This window comes from Pseudophryne corroboree, chromosome 7 (genome assembly GCF_028390025.1).
Source record: "Pseudophryne corroboree isolate aPseCor3 chromosome 7, aPseCor3.hap2, whole genome shotgun sequence".
NCBI lineage: Eukaryota > Metazoa > Chordata > Amphibia > Anura > Myobatrachidae > Pseudophryne > Pseudophryne corroboree.
Window position 1 is genome coordinate 181,586,743 of NC_086450.1, and position 27,091 is coordinate 181,613,833.

Genomic DNA, 27,091 nt, shown 5'->3' on the forward strand with positions numbered 1-27,091 from the left:
ATTGGTTCAGGGGGAGGGGGTAACGAGGATGAAGTCAGGTGCCACTGCAGTACAATGTGTCCGGGAGGGGGGGGGTTGGGGTCCGCTGTCAGTCACAGTGTAGCCCTCCTCTACTGCATAGTGGCACATGTGACAGCAGCACGGAGCTCAGCCCAGTGGGAGAAATTTGTGGGCCCTTGAAGAAGCACAGTGTGGAGGGAGGGGGGGGGGAGGGAGAGGAGGAGGAGAGGAAGAGGACCACAGTGTGCGTGTGGGGGGGGGGGGGATGCATTGGTGGCTGAGAAACAATGTCAAACATCTCACTAACTTCATTTCCAAGTAAGTTTAATATGTTAACTATGTTTTCTATGGGTTTTTTTGGATGATCAGGTATCGTTACTGTTATTTTATTTTATGTGCGGCCCAAACCAAATTTTCATCTTCTAATGTGGCCCAGGGAAGGTGAAAGGTTGGACACCCCTGTTCTAGAAGATAATACCTGGAATCTGATTGGTTGCTATGGGCAACATCCCATCTTGAATAGAACTCCCATTTTAGTAAATATACCCCAAACGGCCTAATGCTGAGTTGGATGTATCCGTGTCCGGATAGGTTTAGCTGCGGGGAGGGGGGTTAGATTTTCGGCACCTCCAGGGAGGGTTACGGTTAGGCTGCGGGGAGGGGGGTTAGGTTTTCGGCACCTCCAGGGAGAGTTAGGGTTAAGTTGTAGGAGAGGGTTAGGTTTGTTTAGGTTTAGGCTGCGGGGAGGGGAGTTAGGTTTAGGCACCACCGGGGAGGGTTAGGGTTAGACTGCCGGGGTGGGAGGGTTAGGTTTAGGCTGCTAGAAGGGAAGGTTGGGGGCCAGTTGGGTTTCTGATTATCGTAATGCCGCGATCGGTATTCTGGCTGCCGACATCCCAACCACCAGCATAACGAACCCAACCCCATCCACCAACCCCTTTCTGGTTGCAAAAGATCCACTGGAAACAGGCATCACATCTAATGGAATAGCCCTGTGCGATTGCATGGTCGCCACTTTAGAAACGATAGCAGGCTTCTTGTATAGACGGATCATCACTCCCACCTCTCTCTCAGTCTCCGTCCTGTGCGTGTGCAAGGGGCGAATCATATGCAGTCAGCGCAGTTACAGACATGATTCTGGATCAGGCTCAGCAAGTGGCGGGAGAGCGGTGGTACTCATTGTAATTCGGGCTCATTGTAATAAAGTTCATGAACACATACACAATGCAAAGTAAGCTATGTTGCTTTTCCATAAGCGACCTCCTTAACCTGCAATTGTGCTTGCTGCAGTCTCAAACAAAAAAATTGGTATAGTGAAAATGGGTTAATTAGTGTACAGTATTTAAAAATAAATAAATGAATAATAAAAAAGGCAGGCATTACAATTATTACAGTTAAAAAGACAACGTCCATATTTATCTGTGGTGTACTTTAAATAGGAGGGTGCCTTGGAATATACTATTGGTTCCCTCCCTGGGTTGTTATATATGGAGGAATTACAATGGCTAAAGGTTTTAAAGGGAAATATACCCAATTAATATTTACATTTAAGGCTAGGCTTGCTTTTACCAATGCATTTTCTGTAAAATACTGTATATAAGCCTAAAGCCTTCTGTAGAATTGATTTATTTACAGACCTCATGTGCTCACAAAGCATTTAGGTGCACACCTACTCTCCATTTTAAGGGACCTCTCTGCAAACCTTTATTTTTACTCCTTTAAATATGAATCGGTTTAGCCTAGGCCAGTGGTTCCCAAACTGTGTGCCTAGGCACCCTGGGGTGCCTTGGGGTACTTGCAGAGGTGCCCTGGGTTGGTGGTCAAGGACCAATTAAAATTATTTACGGTCAATGTAATAGACAAAACCAGTGCTTGTAGCTTCCAATCATAAAATATGTGGACAAACAGAAGTGAATCCTGTCCCTCACCACATAACTGAACCAAAGTAAGATATCTAAACACAGTTTACTTAATTTAATAAATTTTCCTGACTTTCTTAATAGGAAATTTTGGGCCGTAGGGGTGCCGTGAAAAAAAGTCTGATACTATAGGGCGCCGCTCTTCAAAAAAGTTTGGGAACCACTGGCCTAGGCATAAATCCAGTGAAGCACATCGGATGGAGGGGGTGTAGGGGGGGGGGGGGTATCCGAAGGCTCACAATCGAAGCCCTGGCCCCTCATGGCTGTACGTCGCAATTTGTGGGTCTGTGGGGAAGGGGCGGAGCCAATATGACCTGATTCCCTTCGCATCATATTGGCCCTCCCCACCAAATCGAACCATTATGCCTTGGGGCGGGGCCTAATGATAAAAGTGCCCATGCTGCGCAGCCGTCCATCAATGTATGTGTTTGTTTGTTTGTAAGTATGTTTATGTATGTATGTATGTATGTATGTATGCATTCTATGTGTGTATGTGGTCTATTAGTGTATATGTACAGTATGTGTATGTGTTCCATGTGTGTGTTTATGTCTGTGTTCTATATAACGTGTGTATATCTATCTATATATTATTATTATTACCAATTATTATATAGCACACACATATTCCGCAGCGCTTTATAGAGAATATTTGGCCATTCACATCAGTCCCTGCCCCAGTGGAGCTTAAAATCTATATTCCCTACCACATGTATACACATGCACTTACACACTAGGGTTAATTTTGTTTGGAGACACTTAGGGGTATATGCAATTGCGGTCGAATTCCCGAAATTGTAGAATTTTGGGACTTTTTCGCCCCAAAAAAAAAATCGTCAATGCAATTTCCGTCCAAAAAACGGACTTTCAAAATTCGACTTTTTGAAATTCGACTTTTGTCAAATTCGACTTTTCTGCAATGATACAAGTGCTGCAATTCGACCAAAGTATATTCAATTGAAGTTTAGAAATTCGACAACAGTGCTTTTAGACAGTAAATTCGACTTTTTCAATCCGCCACACTTTGGTGGGTGAAACTAATAAAAAAAATTTAAAACATGTTTTTTTTTTTGTGTTTTTTTATTGATAATAGCATATCTATTTATATTAGAAGGGATTAGGTACTTGGTTTGTCTTTTTTGGAGGCACAAGTATTATTTATATATTTTTAAAAATAATATTTTTTTTTTTATTATTATTTTTAGATGGAATGGTAAAATTCAGAAAAAAAAATGGCGTGGGGTCCCCCCTCCAAAGCATGACCAGCCTCGGGCTCTTCGAGCTGGTCCTGGTTCTAAAAATGCGGGGGGGGGGGGGGGAATTGACAGGGGATCCCCCGTATTTTTAAAACCAGCACCGGGCTCTGTGCCTGGTGCTGGTGCAAAAAATACGGGGGACAAAAAGAGTAGGGGTCCCCCGTATTTTATACACCAGCATCGGGCTCCACTAGCTGGACAGATAATGCCACAGCCGGGGGTCACTTTTATACAGTGCCTTGCGGCCGTGGCATTAAATATCCAACAAGTCACCCCTGGCCGGGGTACCCTGGGGGAGTGGAAACCCCTTCAATCAAGGGGTCCCCCCCCCCAGCCACCCAAGGGCCAGGGAGTGAAGCCCGAGGCTGTCCCCCCCATCCAAGGGCTGCAGATGGGGGGCTGATAGCCTTGTCAAAATTGAAAGAATATTGTTTTTTCCAGTAGTACTACAAGTCCCAGCAAGCCTCCCCCGCAAGCTGGTACTTGGAGAACCACAAGTACCAGCATGCGGGAGAAAAACGGGCCCGCTGGTACCTGTAGTACTACTGGAAAAAAAATACCCAAATAAAAACAGGAGACACACATCGTGACAAGTACAACTTTATTACACACTGCCGACACACATACATACTTACCTATGTTGACACGCCGACTGCCACAGTCTCCGACGATCCGAGGGTACCTGTGAAAAAAATTATACTCACCTGCCAGTGTCCAGAGATAAATCCACGTCCAGAGATAAAATCCTCGTACTTGGCAAAAAAAAAACCACGAACACCCGACCACCGGACTGAAAGGGGTCCCATGTTGACACATGAGACCCCTTTCCCCGAATGCCGGGACATCACGTGACTCCTGTCACTGAGGTCCCTTCAGCCAATCAGGAGGCGCTACTTCCGTGGCGCTCACCTGGTTGGCTGTGCGCGTGTGACCTCAGACAGCGCATCGCAAAGCCTCTCCATTATATTCAATGGTGGGAACTTTGCGTCAGCGGTGAGGTCACCCGCGGTCAGCGGCTGACCGCGGGTAACCCCACCGCTACCCGTAAAGTTCCCACCATTGAAAGTAATGGAGAGGCTTTGCGATGCGCTGTCTGAGGTCACACGCGCACAGCCAATCAGGTGAGCGCCACGGAAGTAGCGCCTCCTGATTGGCTGAAGGGACCTCAGTGACAGGAGTCACGTGATGTCCCGGCATTCGGGGAAAGGGGTCTCATGTGTCAACATGGGACCCCTTTCAGTCCGGTGGTACGGGTGTTCGTGTTTTTTTTTTGCCAAGTACGAGGATTATCTCTGGACGTGGATTTATCTCTGGACACTGGCAGGTGAGTATAATTTTTTTCACAGGTACCCTCGGATCGTCGGAGACTGTGGCAGTCGGCGTGTCAACATAGGTAAGTATGTATGTGTGTCGGCAGTGTGTAATAAAGTTGTACTTGTCACGGTGTGTGTCTCCTGTTTTTATTTGGGTATTTTTTTTTCCAGTAGTACTACAGGTACCAGCGGGCCCGTTTTTCTCCCGCATGCTGGTACTTGTGGTTCTCCAAGTACCAGCTTGCGGGGGAGGCTTGCTGGGACTTGTAGTACTATTGGAAAAAACAATATTCTGTCATTTTACTCAAGGCTATCAGCCTCCCATCCGCAGCCCTTGGATGTGGGGGACAGCCTCGGGCTTCACCCCTGGCCCTTGGGTGGCTGGGGGACGGGGACCCCTTGATTGAAGGGGCCCCCACTCCCCCAGGGTACCCCGGCCAGGGGTGACTAGTTGGATATTTAATGCCACGGCCGCAAGGCACTGTATAAAAGTGACCCCCGGCTGTGGCATTATCTGTCCAGCTAGTGGAGCCCGATGCTGGTGTAAAAAATCCGGGGAACCCCTACTCTTTTTGTCCCCCATATTTTTTGCACCAGCACCAGGCGCAGAGCCCGGTGCTGGTTTTAAAAATACGGGGGATCCCCTGTCAATTTCCCCCCCGCATTTTTAGAACCAGGACCAGCTCGAAGAGCCCGAGGCTGGTTATGCTTTGGAGGGGGGACCCCACGCCATTTTTTCCCGGGTTTTTCCCGTTTTTCCCCGTTTTTTTAAATCGCGGCAAAATCCGGCAAATCGGCCGTTTTTTCGCCCGCGGGACTGTCGAATCCGTTTTTCATTAAATATGGTGAATTCCGGAAGCCACCTGCCGGAATTCACCTGTCGAATTGTGTCGAATTAAAAAACGGCGATAATTTGCCGCGATTCACCGCTAATTGCATATACCCCTTAGGGGTATATGCAATTGCGGTCGAATTCCCGAAAATGTCGAAAAACTGGACTTTTTCGCCCAAAAAAAAAATTCGACAATGCAATACAGTACTTTTCGTCAAAAAAACTGACTTTTGAAATTTGACTTTTTGAAATTCGACATTTGACAAATTCGACATTTCTGCAATGGTACAAATGCGGCTTTTCGACAAAAGTATATTCAATTGAAGAATGTAAATTCGACAACAGTGCTTTTTGACAGTAAATTCGTCATTTTCAATCCGCCTCACTTTGCTGGCGGAATGTAATAAAAATTTTTAAAAACATGTTTTTTTGTGTGTTTTTTTATTGCTAATAGCATATCTATTTATATTAGAAGGGATTAGGTACTTGGTTTGTCTATTTAGGAGGCACAAGTATTATTTATATATTTTAAAAAATATTATTATTATTTTTTTTTTTTATGGAATGGGTTAAAAACCCGAAAAATAATTGCGTGGGGTCCCCCCTCCTAAGCATAACCAGCCTCGGGCTCTTTGAGCCGGTCCTGGTTGCCAAAATACGGGGGGGGAAATGACAGAGGATTCCCCGTATTTTAACAACCAACACCGGGCTCTGCGCCTGGTCCTGGTGCAAAAAATACGGGGGACAAAAAGAGTAGGGGTCCCCCGTATTTTTTGTACCAGCACCGGGCTCCACTAGCTGGACAGATAATGCCACAGCCGGGGGACACTTTTATACCGCTCCCTGCGGCCGTAGCATTAAATACCCACCTAGTCACCCCTGGCCGGGGTACCCTGGAGGAGTGGGGACCCCTTCAATCAAGGGGTCCCCCCCCAGCCACCCAAGGTCCAGGGGTGAAGCCCTGAGGCTGTCCCTCCCATCCAAGGGCTGCGGATGGGGGGCTGATAGCCTTGAGTAAAATGAAAGAATATTGTTTTTTTTGCAGAAGAACTACAAGTCCCAGCAAGCCTCCCCCGCAAGCTGGTACTTGGAGAACCACAAGTACCAGCATGCGGGGGGAAACGGGCCCGCTGGTACCTGTAGTTCTACTGCAAAAAAAATACCCAAATAAAAACAGGACACGCACACCTTGAAAGTACAACTTTATTACATACATGTCGACACACACACACATACTTACCTATGTTGACACGACGTTCGGTCCACTTGTCCAAGTAGAATCCACGGGGTGTACCTGAAAATAAAATTATACTCACCTAAATCCAGTGTCCAGTGATATTTGTAATCCACGTACTTGGCAAAATAAAAAAACGCATTTACCCGATCCACACGGACTGAAAGGGGTCCCGTGTTTACACATGGGACCCCTTTCCCCAAATGCTGACACCCCCTGTGACTCCTGTCACAGAGGGTCCCTTCAGGCAATCAGGGAGCGCCATGTCCTGACACTCTCCTGATTCCCTATGCGCGTCTGAGCTGGCAGACAGCGCATCGCACAGCACCTCCATTAGTTTCAATGGTGGGAACTTTGCGGTCAGCGGTGGGGTTACCCGCGGTCAGCAGCTGACCGCGGGTGACCTCACCGCTGACCGCAAAGTTCCCACCATTGAAGATAATGGAGGGGGCTGTGCGATGCGCGTCTGACAGCTCTGATGCGCATACAGCCAATCAGGAGAGTGCCACGAAGTGGCGCTCCCTGATTGGCTGAAGGGACCTTCTGTGACAGCAGTCACGGGGGGGTCTCTGCATTCGGGGAAAGGGGTCCCATGTGTAAACATGGGACCCCTTTCAGTCCGTGTGGATCGGGTAAATGCGTTTTTTTGTTTTGCCAAGTACGTGGATTACAAATATCACAGGACACTGGATTTAGGTGAGTATTAAGTTTATTTTCAGGTACCCCGGATTCGTCGACATTGGAGGAGACGTGGCAGTCGGCGTGTCAACATAGGTAAGTATGTATGTGTCGGCATGTGTGAAATAAAGTTGTATTTTCACGGTGTGCGTGTCCTGTTTTTATTTGGGTATTTTTTGGGGGTATTTTTTTTGCAGAAGAACTACAGGTACCAGCGGACCCGTTTCCCCCCGCATGCTGGTACTTCCGGTTCTCCAAGTACCAGCTTGCGGGGGAGGCTTTCTGGGACTTGTAGTTCTTCTGCAAAAAACAATATTCTTTCATTTTTACACATGGCTATTAGCCCCCCATCCGCAGCCCTTGGATGGGGGGGACAGCCCCAGGCTTCACCCCTGGCCCTTGGGTGGCTGGGGGGGGACCCCTTGATTGAAGGGGTCCCCACTCCTCCAGGGTACCCCGGCCAGGGGTGACTAGTTGGCTATTTAATGCCACGGCCGCAGGGAGCGGTATAAAAGTGTCCCCCGGCTGTGGCATTATCTGTCCAGCTAGTGGAGCCCGGTGCTGGTACAAATAATATGGGGGACCCCTACTCTTTTTGTCCCCCGTATTTTTTGCACCAGGACCAGGCGCAGAGCCCGGTGCTGGTTGTTAAAATACGGGGGATCCCCTGTCATTTTTTCCCCCGTATTTTGGCAACCAGGACCGGCTCAAAGAGCCCGAGGCTGGTTATGCTTAGGAGGGGGGACCCCACGCAATTTTTTTCCGGGTTTTTTACCGTTTTTTGTACCATCTGAAAAGTCGATTCAAAATCCGTCAATTGGTCCGTTTTTCGACAGCGGGACTGTCGAATCCGTTTTTTATTGAATATGTCGAATTCCGGCACCCGCCGGCCGGAATTCGACGGTCGAATTGTGTTGAATTTAAAACGGGCGAAAAATTGCCGCAATTCGCCCGGAATTGCATATACCCCTTAGCCTACTAGTATATTTCTCTATCGTCCTAAGTGGATGCTGGGGTTCCTGAAAGGACCATGGGGAATAGCGGCTCCGCAGGAGACAGGGCACAAAAAAGTAAAGCTTTACTAGGTCAGGTGGTGTGCACTGGCTCCTCCCCCTATGACCCTCCTCCAGACTCCAGTTAGATTTTGTGCCCGAACGAGAAGGGTGCAATCTAGGTGGCTCTCCTAAAGAGCTGCTTAGAGAAAGTTTAGTTTAGGTTTTTTTCTTTACAGTGAGTCCTGCTGGCAACAGGATCACTGCAACGTGGGACTTAGGGGGAAAGTAGTAAACTCACCTGCATGCAGAGTGGATTTGCTGCTTGGCTACTGGACACCATTAGCTCCAGAGGGATCGAACACAGGCCCAGCCGTGGAGTCCGGTCCCGGAGCCGCGCCGCCGACCCCCTTGCAGATGCTGAAGCGTGAAGAGGTCCGGAAACCGGCGGCTGAAGACTCCTCAGTCTTCATAAGGTAGCGCACAGCACTGCAGCTGTGCGCCATTTTCCTCTCAGCACACTTCACTGGGCAGTCACTGAGGGTGCAGAGCGCTGGGGGGGGGCGCTCTGAGAGGCAAATATAAACCTTATACAAGGCTAAAAATACCTCACATATAGCCCATAGGGGCTATATGGAGATATTTAACCCCTGCCTGACTGGAAAAATAGCGGGAGAAGAACCCGCCGAAAAAGGGGCGGGGCCTATCTCCTCAGCACACGGCGCCATTTTCTGTCACAGCTCCGCTGGTCAGAACGGCTCCCAGGTCTCTCCCCTGCACTGCACTACAGAAACAGGGTAAAACAGAGAGGGGGGGCACATTAATGGCTATATATATATATATTAAAGCAGCTATAAGGGAGCACTTAATATAAGGATATCCCTTGTATATATAGCGCTTTGTGGTGTGTGCTGGCAGACTCTCCCTCTGTCTCCCCAAAAGGGCTAGTGGGTCCTGTCTTCATTAGAGCATTCCCTGTGAGTTTGCGGTGTGTGTCGGTACGTGGTGTCGACATGTATGAGGACGATATTGGTGTGGAGGCGGAGCAATTGCCAAATATGCAGATGTCACCCCCCAGGGGGTCGACACCAGAATGGATGCCTTTATTTGTGGAATTACGTGATGGTTTATCTTCCCTTAAACAGTCAGTTGAGGACATGAGGCGGCCGGACAATCAATTAATGCCTGTCCAGGCGCCTCAAACACCGTCAGGGGCTGTAAAACGCCCTTTGCCTCAGTCGGTCGACACAGACCCAGACACGGGCACTGATTCCAGTGACGACGGTAGAAATTCAAACGTATTTTCCAGTAGGGCCACACGTTATATGATTTTGGCAATGAAGGAGACGTTACATTTAGCTGATACTACAGATACCGTAAAACAGGGTATTATGTATGGTGTGAAAAAACTACAAACAGTTTTTCCTGAATCAGAAGAATTAAATGACGTGTGTGATGAAGCGTGGGTTGCTCCTGATAAAAAGTTGATAATTTCAAAAAAGTTATTGGCATTATACCCTTTCCCGCCAGAGGTTAGGGCGCGCTGGGAAACACCCCCTAAGGTGGACAAGGCGCTCACACGCTTATCCAAACAAGTGGCGTTACCCTCTCCTGAGACGGCCGCACTTAAGGATCCATCAGATAGAAAGATGGAAGTTATTCAAAAGAATATATACACACATGCAGGTGTTATACTACGACCAGCTATAGCAACTGCCTGGATGTGCAGTGCTGGAGTAGTTTGGTCAGAATCCCTGATTGAAAATATTGATACCCTAGATAGGGACAATGTTTTACTGTCGTTAGAACAAATAAAGGATGCATTTATCTATATGCGTGATGCACAGAGGGATATTTGCACACTGGCATCTCGGGTGAGTGCTATGTCCATTTCAGCCAGAAGAGCCTTATGGACACGACAGTGGACAGGCGATGCGGATTCAAAACGTCACATGGAGGTTTTGCCGTATAAAGGGGAGGAGTTATTTGGAGTTGGTCTATCAGACTTGGTGGCCACGGCTACTGCCGGGAAATCCACTTTTTTACCTCAAGTCACTCCCCAACAGAGAAAGGCACCGACCTTTCAACCGCAGCCTTTTCGCTCCTACAAAAATAAGAGAGCAAAGGGCTTGTCGTACCTGCCACGAGGCAGAGGAAGAGGGAAGAGACACCAACAGGCAGCTCCTTCCCAGGAACAGAAGCCCTCCCCGGCTCCTGCAAAAACCTCAGCATGACGCTGGGGCCTCTCAAGCGGACTCGGGGACAGTGGGGGGCCGTCTCAAAAATTACAGCGCGCAGTGGGCTCACTCGCAGGTAGACCCCTGGATCCTGCAGATAATATCTCAGGGGTACAGGTTGGAATTAGAGACGGATCCTCCTCATCGTTTCCTGAAGTCTGCCTTACCAACCGTCTCTTCCGAAAGGGAGAGGGTGTTGGAAGCCATTCACAAGCTGTACGCTCAGCAGGTGATAGTCAAAGTACCCCTATTACAACAAGGAAAGGGGTATTATTCCACTCTATTTGTGGTACCGAAGCCGGATGGCTCGGTAAGGCCTATTCTAAATCTGAAGTCCTTGAACCTCTACATAAAAAAGTTCAAGTTCAAGATGGAGTCACTCAGAGCAGTGATAGCGAACCTGGAAGAAGGGGACTTTATGGTATCCTTGGACATCAAGGATGCGTATCTACACGTTCCGATTTACCCCGCACACCAGGGGTACCTCAGGTTCATTGTTCAAAACTGTCACTATCAGTTTCAGACGCTGCCGTTCGGATTGTCCACGGCGCCTCGGGTCTTTACCAAGGTAATGGCCGAGATGATGATTCTTCTTCGAAGAAAAGGCGTATTAGTTATCCCATACTTGGACGATCTCCTAATAAGGGCAAGGTCCAGAGAACAGCTGGAGACAGCTTTAGCACTATCTCAAGAGGTGCTAAGACAACACGGGTGGATTCTGAATATTCCAAAATCCCATTTAATCCCGACAACTCGTCTGCTGTTCCTAGGAATGATTCTGGACACGGTTCAGAAAAAGGTTTTCCTTCCAGAGGAAAAAGCCAAGGAGTTATCCGATCTGGTCAGGAACCTCCTAAAACCAGGAAAAGTGTCAGTACATCAATGCACAAGAGTCCTGGGAAAAATGGTGGCTTCTTACGAAGCAATTCCATTCGGCAGATTCCATGCAAGAATATTCCAAAGGGATCTGTTGGACAAATGGTCAGGGTCGCATCTGCAGATGCACCTGCGAATAACCCTGTCACCAAAGACAAGGGTGTCACTTCTGTGGTGGTTGCAGAAGGCTCACCTATTAGAAGGCCGCAGATTCGGCATTCAGGATTGGATCCTGGTGACCACGGACGCCAGCCTGAGAGGCTGGGGAGCAGTCACACAAGGAAGAAACTTCCAGGGAGTATGGACGAGTCTGGAAAAGTCTCTTCACATAAACATTCTGGAACTAAGAGCAATCTACAATGCTCTAAGCCAGGCGGAACTTCTCCTGCAAGGAAAGCCGGTGTTGATTCAGTCGGACAACATCACGGCGGTCGCCCATGTAAACAGGCAGGGCGGCACAAGAAGCAGGAGTGCAATGGCAGAAGCTGCCAAGATTCTTCGCTGGGCGGAGAATCACGTGATAGCACTGTCAGCAGTGTTCATCCCGGGCGTGGACAACTGGGAAGCAGACTTCCTCAGCAGACACGATCTTCATCCGGGAGAGTGGGGTCTACATCCAGAAGTCTTCAACATGTTAATAGACCGTTGGGAAAGACCAATTGTAGACATGATGGCGTCTCGCCTCAACAAGAAACTGGACAAATATTGCGCCAGGTCAAGAGATCCACAGGCAATAGCTGTGGACGCACTGGTAACTCCTTGGGTGTACCAGTCAGTGTATGTGTTTCCTCCTCTGCCGCTCATACCAAAGGTATTGAAGATCATACGGCAAAGAAGAGTAAGAACAATACTAGTGGTTCCGGATTGGCCGAGAAGGACTTGGTATCCGGAACTTCAAGAGATGCTCACGGACGAACCGTGGCCTCTACCTCTGAGAAGGGACCTGCTACAGCAGGGTCCCTGTCTTTTTCAAGACTTACCGCGGCTGCGTTTGACGGCATGGCGGTTGAACGCCAGATCCTAAAAGGGAAAGGCATTCCAGAAGAAGTCATTCCTACCTTGATTAAGGCACGGAAGGAAGTCACCGTGAAACATTATCACCGCATTTGGCGAAAATATGTAGCGTGGTGCGAGGATCGGAGGGTTCCGACGGAGGAATTCCAACTGGGTCGTTTCCTACATTTCCTGCAATCAGGATTATCTATGGGTCTCAAATTGGGATCCATTAAGGTTCAAATTTCGGCCCTGTCAATATTCTTCCAAAAAGAATTGGCCTCTGTCCCTGAGGTCCAGACTTTTGTCAAGGGAGTACTGCATATACAGCCTCCTGTGGTGCCTCCGGTGGCACCGTGGGATCTAAATGTAGTTTTAGATTTCCTCAAATCCCATTGGTTTGAACCATTGAAAAAGGTGGATTTGAAATATCTCACATTGAAAGTGACTATGTTACTAGCCCTGGCCTCTGCCAGGAGAGTATCTGAATTGGCGGCTTTATCTTATAAAAGTCCTTATCTAATCTTCCATTCGGATAGGGCAGAACTGCGGACTCGTCCGCATTTTCTCCCTAAAGTGGTATCAGCATTTCATCTGAACCAACCTATTGTGGTGCCTGCGGCCACTAGCGACTTGGAGGACTCCAAGTTGTTGGACGTTGTCAGAGCCTTAAAAATATACATTGCAAGGACGGCTGGAGTCAGAAAATCTGACTCGCTGTTTATATTGTATGCACCCAACAAGTTGGGCGCACCTGCTTCTAAGCAGTCGATTGCTCGTTGGATTTGTAACACAATTCAACTTGCACATTCTGTGGCAGGCCTGCCACAGCCTAAAACTGTAAAAGCCCACTCCACAAGGAAGGTGGGCTCATCTTGGGCGGCTGCCCGAGGGGTCTCGGCATTACAACTCTGCCGAGCAGCTACGTGGTCGGGGGAGAACACGTTTGTAAAATTTTACAAATTTGATACCCTGGCAAAGGAGGACCTGGAGTTCTCTCATTCGGTGCTGCAGAGTCATCCGCACTCTCCCGCCCGTTTGGGAGCTTTGGTATAATCCCCATGGTCCTTTCAGGAACCCCAGCATCCACTTAGGACGATAGAGAAAATAAGAATTTACTTACCGATAATTCTATTTCTCGGAGTCCGTAGTGGATGCTGGGCGCCCATCCCAAGTGCGGATTATCTGCAATACTTGTACATAGTTATTGTTAACTAATTCGGGTTATTGTTAAGGAGCCATCTTTAAGAGGCCCTTTCTGTTGTCATACTGTTAACTGGGTTTAGATCACAAGTTGTACGGTGTGATTGGTGTGGCTGGTATGAGTCTTACCCGGGATTCAAAATGCCTCCCTTATTGTGTATGCTCGTCCGGGCACAGTACCTAACTGGAGTCTGGAGGAGGGTCATAGGGGGAGGAGCCAGTGCACACCACCTGACCTAGTAAAGCTTTACTTTTTTGTGCCCTGTCTCCTGCGGAGCCGCTATTCCCCATGGTCCTTTCAGGAACCCCAGCATCCACTACGGACTCCGAGAAATAGAATTATCGGTAAGTAAATTCTTATTTTTTGGATTGTGGGAGGAAACCAGAGATTACCCGGTGGAAACCCACGCGCGGGGCCGGTGCTAGGGTGTTCGGCGCCCCCCTGCAAACTATAAATTTGCGCCCTCCCATATTTTACAAAGGGACAGTGTGCGGCAAAAAGGGATGTGGTTTTACAAAGAAGGGGCATGGCCACACAATAGTACCCCCATTTCAAATTATGCCACATAGAAGCACAATCTTATTCACATTACCCTGCGCATAGTAGTGCTGTTTATACACATAATGGCCCTCATTCCGAGTTGATCGCACAAAGCTGCTTTTTGCATACTCCGCCTATGGGGGTGGGTTTTCCCCATAGCAAGACTGCGTTTGCTTGTGCAGCCCTGCTATGGGGAATAAATTTGTGCAGTTTGTAAGTAGGTCTAGACTTACTTACCAGCTGCGACGTTTTCAGCCTGTTCGGTCCTGGCTCTGACGTCAAACACCCGCCCTGGACACACCTGCGTTTCTTCAAACACGCCTGCGATTTTCTTACCACTCCCTGAAAACGGCTCCGGACGCTGTGTTGCCGACCAGGAACGCCCCCCGCCAGTCAATCTTCAAGCGATCGCCGATGCGATCGCTTTCTTCTTTCCCTTCGTCGTTACCTGGCGACGGACAACAACGCGTGTGCGCATTACGGCCCCCGCGCGTGTGCAGTAGTGACCCGGCCGTAGCTGTGCGAACGAAAGCACGCTGCGATCGGGTCGGAATGACCCCCAATGTCCCCAGTAGTGGCGCCGGTTATACACATAATACTCCCTGTAGTAGCGCTGCTTATACACAGCATAGACCCTGTAGTAGTGCCGCTAATACACATAATACCCCCTGTAGCAGTGCCGCTTATACACATAATACCCCCTGTAGCAGTGCCGCTTACACACACAATAGCCCCTGTAGTAGCGCCGCTTATACACATAATAGCCCCTGTAGTAGCGCTGCTTATATTATTATTATTATTATTATTATTACCAGTTATTTATATAGCACACACATATTCCACAGTGCTTTACAGAGAATATTTGCATCAGTCCCTGCCCCAGTGGGGCTTACAATCTATATTCCCTATCACATGTACACACAGACACATTCACACAAAGGTTAATTTTGTTGGGAGCCAATTAACCTACCAGTATATATTTTGGGATTGTGGGAGGAAACCGGAGTACCCGGAGGAAACCCACGCAAGTACGGGTGAATATACAAACTCTGCACAGTTAGGGCCATGGTGGGAATCGAACCCATGACCTCAGTGCTGTGAGGAAGTAATGCTAACCATTACATCATCCGTACTGTATACACATAATAGCCCCTGTAGCAGTACCACTTATATACATAATAGCCCCTGTAGTAGCGCTGGTTATATACATAATCGCCCCTGTAGTAGCGCCGGTTACATATAATGCCCCAGTGGTCGAAGTGGAAATTTTGAAGTGGGAGTATGGAAAAATGAAAGTTGCAATTCTGCGCGCTACGGAAAAGGGGGCATGGCCACTCAAAAGGGGTTGTGTCCATAAGTGTAATATACCACACCACATACCCCTTATACACATTATGTACCACAATAGTAAGACCCCTTATACTATCTAGTACTGTGCCCCTTTCACATTATAGCACACAGTATGAGCCGAAATTCACATTATACCACACAGTATGAGCCGAAATCACATTATAGCACACGGAATGAGCCAAAATTCACATTATAGCACACGGAATGAGCCGAAATTCACATTATAGCACACGGTATGAGCCGAAATTCACATTATAGCACACGGTATGAGCCGAAATTCACATTATAGCAATCTGTATGAGCCGAAATTCACATTACAGCACAAGGTATGAGCCGAAATTCACATTACGGCACACAGAATGAGCCGAAATTCACATTATACCACACAGAATGAACCGAAATGCACATTATAGCACCCAGAATGAGCCAAAATTCACATTATAGCACACATTATAGCACACAGAATGAGCCGAAATTCATATTATACCACACGGTATGAGCCGAAATTCACATTATGCCACACGGTATGAGCTGAAATTCACATAATAGCACACAGAATGAGCCGAAATTCACATTATAGCACAAGGAATGAGCCGAAATTCACATTATAGCACACAGAATGAGCCGAAATTCACATTATAGCACACTGAATGAGCCGAAATTCACATTATAGCACAGGATGGGAGCAGTAGTTTGGGGCAGTATGGGAGCATTGGTGCGGAGCAGGGGGGGCAGGATGGGAGCAGTGGTGCGGAGCAGGGAGGGCAGTATGGGAGCAGTGGTGCGGAGCAGGGGTTGGCAGTATGGGAGCAGTGGTGCGGAGCGGGGGGGCAGTATGGGAGCAGTGGTGCGGAGCAGGGGGGCAGTATGGGAGCAGTGGTGTGGAGCAGGGGGGGCAGTATGGGAGCAGTGGTGCGGAGCAGGGGGGGCAGTTTGGGAGCAGTGGTGCGGAGTAGGGGGGGCAGTATGGGAGTAGTGGTGAGAAGCAGGGGGGGCAGTATGGCAGCAGTGGTGCTAAGCAGGGGGGGCAGTATGGTAGTGAATGGTGCTCGCTAAGTTAAACAAGAATGTCACCTGCTCCCCGTAGGTCCTGGCCGCCATCATTCCCTCCGTGGACACTGCTCCCCATAGCTCCCATCCGCCGTCGCTCCCCTGTGGACGGTGGCAGCAGCCTCACACAGGAGCCACGACACAGTGTCCCGCTCCTCCATCTCCACACTGCACGGCACACGAACGAGACCTGAACGGGCACCTCGAGGGGGGGGGGGCACATTAATCGGCAGCATGGGGTGGGGACATTAATCGGCGGCAAGCGTGTGACTGGGGGGTGCACACACCTATGGTCTGCACTGCATACTGCTATTAGTTGAAAAAAAACAAAAAAACTTCCGGGTCAGTGGCGAAGTGCCAGTATGCCATACCGTTGCATACCGGCCCACTTCAACCACTGTAATGCCCTCAGAAGTGCCATTTATACAAATTATGCCCCCCCCACCCATACACATAGACAGATATACATACACACAGATAGATACACATACACACACACACACACAGATACACACAGACACACACACACAAACACTTTCCCCCACATACCATCTGGCTGGCTGCAGTTTCTGTCCTCCTCAGGCTCTGCAGCCTGGTCCCGTGTAACTCCGCCCCTCGGTGCCGTGTAGCCCCACCCCCTTTCCGGCCAGGATACGGAGGACACTGCAGGGAGGTAAGGGGAGGTGTCAAGCTGCCGGCGCCGCTGTCTGTCAAATGGTGTGACAGGCACAGCAGCCAGCAGCAGCAGCAGGGGCCCAGGCGCAGCACAGGGATGCAGAGCAGGGACAGCGCCTCTCCCAGCCTGGCACCTACCTGCACTGCATTCCTTTGCTGAGCAGGTAGCGCCGGGCCTGCCCACGCTAGCATAGGGAGAATATAATAGTGATATAGTAATAAAAGGAAGCGGCACTCTCAGGTCTTATTTATTCAATCGTCGTCAGACTTTTATTTATATATAATATATATATATATATATATTTAAGTCCTAGTAGAACCGTCACTCGTAGCGAAACTGCATCTGGTGGGTGCCTTCAGTAGAGTATGAACAATAAACAGCAATAGGACTGTGGCACTCCAAGACTTGAAAAGATGGTTTTACTGGTTCACATCAGAAAACATGCCTATAGCAGCCAACGTTTCGGTGCCGCAAGCACCGTTGTCAAGGCAGGCATAACAAAATAAGAAAAAAGTGATATACACAAACAGACAGAAACATCTTACCTAAATAGGAAGGGGTCATCTTGCCGCGGGAGAGCCGGGTCCGGCGGGCGCCTCCGTCTGCAGCTGCTGGCGGAGCGTCACTTCCGGTGACATCAGCCGGCTTCCGTCCCGGTTACCAGGCAACCTCAATGCAGCAACGCTGTCAGGTTGCCATGGTGCCGGCGCTTTGCCGCTGAGTGATCTCCCCAGCCCTCCACGGGGCAAGCTGTATAAGGGGATACCAACATCACATTAAAGTGAAAAGAAAATAACACTTGACAATTATTGAATACCCACGGAGTGTACCTTATTGTATTGCCCACTATAACTAGCAGGGCTAAAATGGGGTAATTCTAAACACAGGTAAAGACCTTCTGTGCTATATCGCGGGTGTGAGAGAGCAAACTACTGACAATCGTGGCCCAGTATATGATTTATGGAAACGATGGGGAGCGAGTATACAGAGAAAAAGAAAGAAATGTTAGAGGAACGAAGACATAAGTGGAAAGGGAAAATAGAGGGAGCTGATGAAAAAAACAGAACTGGAGAATTCGAGTAGTGGGAGAGAGTAAAAAATAATAATAGGAGAAGAAAAGAAGAATCAGTGAAAAGTGAAATGAGGAAAGCGAGAAAAAAAAGATAAGGGGGGCGCCATAGTTATACAGAATTTAGAAGACTACATGGCTGAAATTGAACGGCAACTTGCCGATGAGGAGGTGTACCAAAAACTACCGGGGGACCCCACAACACAGTATCAATCAGAATTACAGGTGATCCTACAGGAAGCGGCATCACAAGGATTACTGGATAAGAAAACCTTTAAAGCTCTTCAACAACCTTTCCCAGTAAGCCCTATCCTGTACAGTGTCCCCAAAATTCATAAGAATGCAACCCATCCACCGGGTCGACCCATAATCTTGGCTAGAGATTCATTGTACAGCCCAATCTCTTTATATCTTGACTGCATTCTCCAACCGCATGTAATTAATCAAGCAACATTAATCAAGGATACAACGTGTTTCCTAAAACGATTAGCAAGCATTAAAGAGATCCCACAAGGCAGCATCCTGTGTACACTGGACATTAACAGCCTGTACACCTCCATCCCTCATTCGAAAGGGTTGGCGGCAGTAAGACGGTTCTATGAGTCCCAATCCATCATCGATTTGGACATTGAGGTATTTATGAAGCTACTAGAACTTACATTGTCCAGGAACTATTTTATCTATAATGGCCAGTTCTATCGCCAGTTGTCCGGTTGCGCCATGGGTAGTAACGTGGCACCCAGCTACGCGAACATTTTCATGCTCCAGGAAGAAACAGAAATGTTCTTTACTAACGTAGATTATGCACAGCACATCAGATGCTATATGCGTTACATTGATGACCTGTTCATCCTCTGGACAGGCAGTGAGGAGTTGCTAATTAATATGATTGAGGGGATTAATAGCCGGAACTCTACCATTAAAGTCACTCACCAGTACAGTTACACCTCAATTCACTACTTGGATGTCTTGGTCTCAATTGACCTGGGTAAATTACACACGGAAGTGTACTCTAAACCCACGGACAGAATCACACTCCTGTTGGCATCAAGCCACCACCCCAAATCTCTCAAACGTGGGTTACCTAAATCCCAAATGATGAGGGTAGCAAGAATTGCGGATAATCCTGCCACCGCAGCTACAGGCATTGATAACATCATAGATAAGTTTGTGGCACGGGGCTACAATCTCAACTTGTTGAAACAACAGAAACAGGAGGTGCTGTCCATTGGTCAAGACCAATTACTTCAGCCGAAGGAACGTAATAGAGAAGATACTATCCCGTGGAAAATGGCCTTCACTACGTCAAGCCAAGTGGTGCAACGAGCCAGCCGTGCGCTGTGGCCGATAGTGGCATCGGATAAAGATCTTCAGTGCTTTAAACAAAAACGCCCCATGGCTTGTTACACCAGGGGTAGAAACATACGAGACATGGTCGTACACACTGACATTACAGGATTCAAGAAAACACAAGGGGAATCCCATTTCCTCACTAGACCGGCTGGGTGTTACAAGTGTCCTCGTTGCACCACGTGTTTGCATATGATCACGGTTAGTGCATTCAAACACCCACATTTGCCACGTGTCTTTTCCATAAAATATGCCTTATCCTGCTTGTCAACGCACGTCATATACATCATCATATGCCCATGTAATTTATGTTATGTGGGGAAAACCACTCGCACTGTTCGCGAACGCATGGCATTGCACCGCTCTTCCATTAACAAAGCTCTTAAAACTAAAGTGGCAGAACAACCTGTGGCACGACACTTTTTACAGGCGGGCCACACCTTAGCTCAATTCAAACACATCCTCATTGATCACATTCCAGTAGCGTTAAGAGGTGGAGACCGTGATGGAAAATTACTTAAATGCGAAAGCAGGTGGATTCACACCCTCAATATAGTCTTTCCGTGTGGCATGAATGAACGCTTCAACTGGACCGTGTTCGGAGAACGCTGAACACTGACCAAAAAAAAACCCTACCAGGTACAGGTCACGTGTCTGTATCCCCCTCAGTCATCTACAGGACACTCGCTATTGTCTCTATCTCTACCTGTGGTTTACATATATATTAAGGACATTAACACAGGGATGGACTCATAGCGTATTTTGTTATATTCAGATGCCGTATTTACACGGTTTTAGCATTTATCATGTTTTGGTGCTTCTTCTTTTTGCTCTTTTTCTTCCCTTCTTTTTTTCTTTTTCCTTTTTTCTTTTTCTTTTGCCTTTTTTCTTTCCCTCTTTCCTTTGTCAAATTTTTTTTCCCTCTTCCTCTTCTTTTTTGTTTTTTGTTATGTTTCTCTTGCTCTTGTGTTCTATCTTTCTTGTGCTTTCACTTTCCAGCTTTTTCTCTCATCGTCTCGGCACTCCCTTTATATCTCTTTTCTTCTTGCTCTTTCTCCTCTTTTTTTTCTCGCTTTCCTCATTTCACTTTTCACTGATTCTTCTTTTCTTCTCCTATTATTATTTTTTTCTCTCTCCCACTATTCGAATTCTCCAGTTCTGTTTTTTTCATCAGCTCCCTCTATTTTCCCTTTCCACTTATGTCTTCGTTCCTCTAACATTTCTTTCTTTTTCTCTGTATACTCGCTCCTCATCGTTTCCATAAATCATATACTAGGCCACGATTGCCAGTAGTTTGCTCTCTCACACCCGCGATATACAGTAGCACAGAAGGTCTTTACCTGTGTTTAGAATTACCCCATTTTAGCCCTGCTAGTTATAGTGGGCAATACAATAAGGTACACTCCGTGGGTATTCAATAATTGTCAAGTGTTATTTTCTTTTCATTTTTAATGTGATGTTGGTATCCCCTTATACAGCTTGCCCCGTGGAGGGCTGGGGAGATCACTCAGCGGCAAAGCGCCGGCACCACGGCAACCTGACAGCGTTGCTGCATTGAGGTTGCCTGGTAACCGGGACGGAAGCCGGCTGACGTCACCGGAAGTGACGCTCCGCCAGCAGCTGCAGACGGAGGCGCCCGCCGGACCCGGCTCTCCCGCGGCAAGATGACCCCTTCCTATTTAGGTAAGATGTTTCTGTCCGTTTGTGTATATCACTTTTTTCTTATTTTGTTATGCCTGCCTTGACAACGGTGCTTGCGGCACCGAAACGTTGGCTGCTATAGGCATGTTTTCTGATGTGAACCAGTGAAACCATCTTTTCAAGTCTTGGAGTGCCACAGTCCTATTGCTGTTTATATATATATATATATATATATATATTATAATGTATATGTATATATAAATAATCAATCATGAGTGGGGAGAGCTATTTTTCACATTGGGCAAAATGTGATTCCACTCCAGGGACCATTTGGAAGGTGTTAAATGTGTCCCATTAAAAATACGAGACGAAACCTAATCTCTGCCAAGTAGGATGTTTTTCTGCAGAGTACAAATGGCTGTGTAGCCCTGTCCTCTTCACTCCTTTGCCTATGTTCAATAATCAAGTTTTTGCTCTGCTCTGCAAAGCTTAGCATAGTGCTGTGCATTGATTTCCATTGAATGTTATTATTCAAAGTCTAATTTGTTACCATTGGTCTGTATTCTATTTGATCACAACCTGATGTGTGTGATGATGTGGACCAGTGGGAAACCATACTGTATGCTCTCTGGTTGTGGCTTTCTAGGAATCCATGTAGTCATCGACCCCCTTCCTTTGCATCTGGTGGACCATGGACGTACCAGCAAGGCACGCAAGTGTAAAACCGATGCATTTTGCAGTGCACATCTGCACATCACTTAAATGACCTCCATTTTAAGCAGAGCTTTAAATAAGGACAAAAATACATAGATATAGGTACAGTATCTCATTTCTGCATCAAAATTAAAATATTGCAACATGGCGTATTATGAAAATATAAATTGTAATAGAAGTTTAATATACAGCGCATAGTATTCTGATAAATTATCTACTGAAGCCTTATTTCCATAACTATTAACAGTCATCTATCTGTTTGCAGCCAGAGAATGTTCTCATGGCGGATACGATCAGCGATCAGATACGGATATGCGACTTCGGGAATGCCCAGGAGCTCACTTCCGGGGAACCACAATACTGCAAATATGGAACCCCAGAATTTGTGGCTCCTGAAATCGTGAACCAGATGCCAGTTTCTGCTGTCACCGATATATGGTAACTGGGGGGTGAGAGAATGAAATGGAAGACGTTAATAAGATGTGTGGCCACTGAGGGAAATGAGCCTACTCTTACCTATCCTATATTTTATCTAATATATTTTTGTCCTTTGTTACAGGCCGGTTGGTGTTCTCGCATATCTATGGTGAGAAGTCTTACTATATTTTAAGTCATTAAAGTAAGCTTTTGATATGAAAATGTGTTACTGAGGCTGATAGAGTCATGGTAGTTTATAATTAAAGATATGTCCTTTGTCCCATTGTTTAACATTATTGGGGTCTATTTACTAAGCCTTGGATGGAGATAAAGTGGATAAAGATAAAGTACCAGACAATCATTTCCTAACTGCCATGTCACAGGCTGGGTTTGAAAAATGGCAGTTAGGAGCCAATTGTCTGGTACTTTATCTCCCTTCACTTTATCTCCATCCAAGGCTTAGTAAATAGACCCCATAGACTTGTAGCACTGGAGCCGTAGGATAGATTCTAACACAGGTCCTGTCTATGTGTAGTCTGTATGTTTTCCCTGTGCTCCAATGGCTATAATACCCCATAATGACAACGTGAGAAAAGTTTTTTTGAGATTTGTGCAAATTTATTAAAATAAAATATTAAGAAATCACACGTACATAAGTAATCACAGCCTTTGCCACAAAGCTCAAAATTGAGCTCATCATCCTTGAGATGTTCCTACAGCTTAACTGGAGTCAACCTGTCGTAAATTCAGTTGATTGGGCATGATTTGGAAAGGCACACACCTGTCTATACCTGTCTATATAAGATCCCACACTCGACAGTGCATGTCTGAGCACAAATTGTCTTCTGTAGACCTCCGAAACAGGGTTGTCTCGAGGCACAAATCTGGGGAAGGGTACAGAAAAATATCTGCTGCTTTGAAGGTCCCAATGAGCACAGTGGCCTTCATCATCCATAAATGGAAGAAGTTCGGAACCACCAGGACTCTTCCTAGAGCTGGCCAGCAGTCTAAACTGAGCGATCAGGGGAGAAGGGCCCTAGTCAGGGAGGTGACCAAGAACCCGATGGTCACTCTGTCAGAGCTACAGCATTCATCTGTGGAGAGAGGAGAACCTTCCAGAAGGACAACCATCTCTGCAGCAATCCACCAATCAGGCCTGTATGGTAGAGTGGCCAGACAGAAGTCACTCCTTAGTAAAATGCACATGGCAGCCCTCCTGGAGTTTGCCAAAATGCACCTGAAGGACTCTCAGACCATGAGAAACAAAATTCTCTGGTCCGATGAGACAAAGATTGAACTCTTTGGCGTGAATGCCAGACATCATGTTTGGAGGAAACCAGGCACAGCTCATCACCAGGCCAATACCATCCCTACAGTGAAGCATGATGGTGGCAGCATCATGCTGTGGGGATGTTTTTCAGCAGCAGGAACTGGGAGACTAGTCAGGATAGAGGGAAAGGTGAATGCAGCAATGTACAGAGACATCCTGGATGAAAACCTGCTCCAGAGCGCTCTTGACCTCAGACTGGGCCGTCGGTTCATCTTTCAGCAGGACAACGACCCTAAGCACGCAGCCAAGATATCAAAGGAGTGGCTTCAGGACAACTCTGTGAATGTCCTTGAGTGGCCCAGCCAGAGCCCAGACTTGAATATGATTGAACATCTCTGGAGAGATCTGAAAATGGCTGTGCACCGACACTTCCTATCCAACCTGATGGAGCTTGAGAAGTGCTGCAAAGAGGAATGGGCAAAACTGCTCAAATATAGGTGTACCAAGCTTGTGGCATCATATTCAAAAAGACTTGAGGGTGTAATTGCTGCCAAAGGTGCATCAACAAAGTATTGAGCAAAGGCTGTGAATACTTATGTTCATGTGATTTCTTAGTTTTTCCATTTTGGAATACGACTGTAACATAAGAAAATGTGTTAAAAGTGAAGTGCTGTGAACACTTTCCGGATGCACTGTATGGGAAAAATGTTGACACAGTGAAATGGTCGACACGGGGCAGGTTGACACATGCCATTTTTTACTGTTTTTGGTGTTGTTTTTTGCGTAACACGACCAGGAATCCCAATTAGTGCACCACGTCCCCTCGCATGGCTGGCTTCGCTCTCCATGCTGTGGGCAAGGTTACTATTCCCAATCGTAGGCCACGTGGATGGTAAAGTATGAATAAGTTACAAATATTTTCTTTTTTTTAAAAGTCATGTTGACATTTTAATGTGTCTATCTGTCCTGTGTTGACCATTTTACAGTATCAACTTTTTTCCTGTGTCAACCATGTTTATGTCGACCAATAGTGGCCAACCTATTGACTGTTGATCAAATCCATGTCGACCTACAAACCAGATACCGTTCCCATGGGGTGATCTGGAAAATGTCAATATAGATAAAATGTCGAAAGAGTGAAACCGTCGACATTATGGTTAGGGGTTAGTGTTAGAAAATGGAATTAAAAATGTATTGTTGACATTGTGACGTCGACATTTCATCAGTGACAACATACTTCATGTCAAAATGCTGAATATGTCGACATTATCACCTTGTCCACATTCTCAACATTACGTATAAATGTCAGCACTGTCACTGTCAAAATAATTTACCGAACCCTAAATAAAGGCAGGTACAGTGTAAGCACCCCTGCACCCTAAGCACCCAGTGCCCACTACCACCTCAGATGCCATTACCCTATCTCATGTTGGGCTGGAGCGGCGGCGTCAGTTCCTCTGTGCCACTCTGAGGGCATGGTGCTGGACTGTGATATCATATGTCTGCTGTACTTGCTGGTGGCTGCAGGTGAATAGTGTGTGTGTGTAAAGGAAGGGATGCATCGTAAAATTGGACGCACAGAATGAGTAAAATTATGGGGCGGATTTAATTACATGCGAGCTGCGGATGGCAGGTAGAGTTATGCATTTTTTTGTCCTTTATAATAGCCAAATTCAGCTTGCACCTCCATAGGTTGCGAGCATAATCTGCCTTCTGTAGTTAATGCCTGCAATAACCTTAGTCTGTCACAAGATAGCACTGCACACATGGTTTTTTTTAAATAATAATAATAATAATAATAATAATAATAATTTTATTTATATAGTGCTCTTTCTCCAATAGGACTCAAGGCGCTTAACAGATACATAGCATAATATAGTACAGAAAATAATGAAGTACAGAAAAGCTTTTCATAAAATACAGAAGCATGTAGATAGTAAAGGGACATTATGGAAATGCTTGAGTAAACATGAAAGTCTTGAGTCCACTTTTGAAGGATTCTATAGTTGGAGCCTCTCGCACTGTGCGGGGAAGTGAGTTCCAAAGAGTCGGAGCCGCATGACTAAAAGCTCGACCCCCAGATGAATCGCATCGCAGTAATCGAGTGGGGCAGTATGGGACCAGAAGCTGCTTCAGGTACCTTGAGCCCTGGTCATGTAGTGCTAGAAACTCAGTAAGCCAATCTTGAAGATGATTCGCCATCTTACAGGCAGCCAGTGAAGGGAGTAGAGGATTGGTGTTATGTGGCTAGAACGGGGCTGGTCGGTTAACAGCCTGGCAGCTGTGTTTTGCACTAGCTGTAAGCGGTACAATTCTTTTGCTGGGAGACCAAGGTAGAGGGCATTACAGTAGTCTAATCGAGATGATACAAATGCATGGATGACTTTTGGCAGATCATCTGAGGGAATTAAGTGCTTGATTCTGGCTATGTTCCTCAGGTGAAAGACTGAGGATTTGATTGTGACTGATACAGTGGCGTAAGTTCGTCCCAGTTGCCTGGAGGCAAGATAAATATTGGTGCCCCCCTATTTACTATATTGAGTGCTCTGAAAAAAATGTATATACTGTATTTATACATTTAATTGTCTTTTATTTTAAATCACACATTTCTTGCTTGGTATGACACTTGTAAAATGTGTATATTCAGTATAATAAAGAGGGTGTGATTTGTAAGGTGCAGGGACCAGTGAGGAAGTCGGCCACTGAAAAGACAGCGACAGCTATCAATTAACTTAATTCAATGGTGTCACAGAATGGGAGCAGAGGTGCCCCCCTTCAGAGCAGGAGCCCGGCAGCAGATGACTCCGTTGCCTCCCAGAGTTCTGCCTCTGGGCTGATATCTGATGTTTAAGTGTCAAGCCATCATCCAGGACAACGCCAAGATTCCGCACACGATCAGTGAATTGTAATTCTGAATCCCCGAGTGTAAGTCCAGTTGGTTGGCTATGCTGCAGTCTTGTCCTTTGATGTTGCGGTCCTATCATAAGAACCTTTGTTTTATCCGGGTTCAGTCGCAGCCAACTAGCACTCATCCACTCCTGGAGTTCAGCTAGACAGCCATTTAGGGTTGCTATTGGGTTATCAGTGCCCGGAGCAAAGGACAAGTACAGTTGTGTATCATCTACATAGCAGTGGTAGACCAGGCCATGGCGCCTGATTATTTCACCCAGCAGGAGCATGTATACTGCAAAAAGCATGGGGGATAGTATAGAACCTTGTGGGACACCACATGGCAGTGGCACTGATGGTGATGAGTATACTCCAGATGATACTCTCTGTGACCTGCCTGTGAGAAATGATTTGAACCAGCTTAGGCCTGCGCCATCCAGTCCACAAAAATGTATCAGTCGCTCAATCAGAAACCCATGGTCCACGGTATCAGATGCTGCAGAGAGATCGAGAAGGATTAATATTGAACAGTCACCTCTGTCTTTTGCCATCAGAAGATTATTTAACACACACACCAGGGCTGTTTCATTGCTA

The 27,091-nt window shown here is 46.8% G+C and overlaps 1 protein-coding gene across 1 annotated transcript in view; it reads left to right on the plus strand.

The window, feature by feature from the left end:
* SPEG (striated muscle enriched protein kinase) overlaps positions 1-27,091 on the plus strand; it is a 519,092-nt gene that overhangs the window by 381,707 nt on the left and 110,294 nt on the right. Inside the window, exons 25-26 of the mRNA XM_063933852.1 lie at positions 22,187-22,359; positions 22,481-22,507. Coding sequence (XP_063789922.1) covers positions 22,187-22,359; positions 22,481-22,507 — 200 coding nt within the window. The remainder of the gene's footprint in view (positions 1-22,186; positions 22,360-22,480; positions 22,508-27,091) is intronic.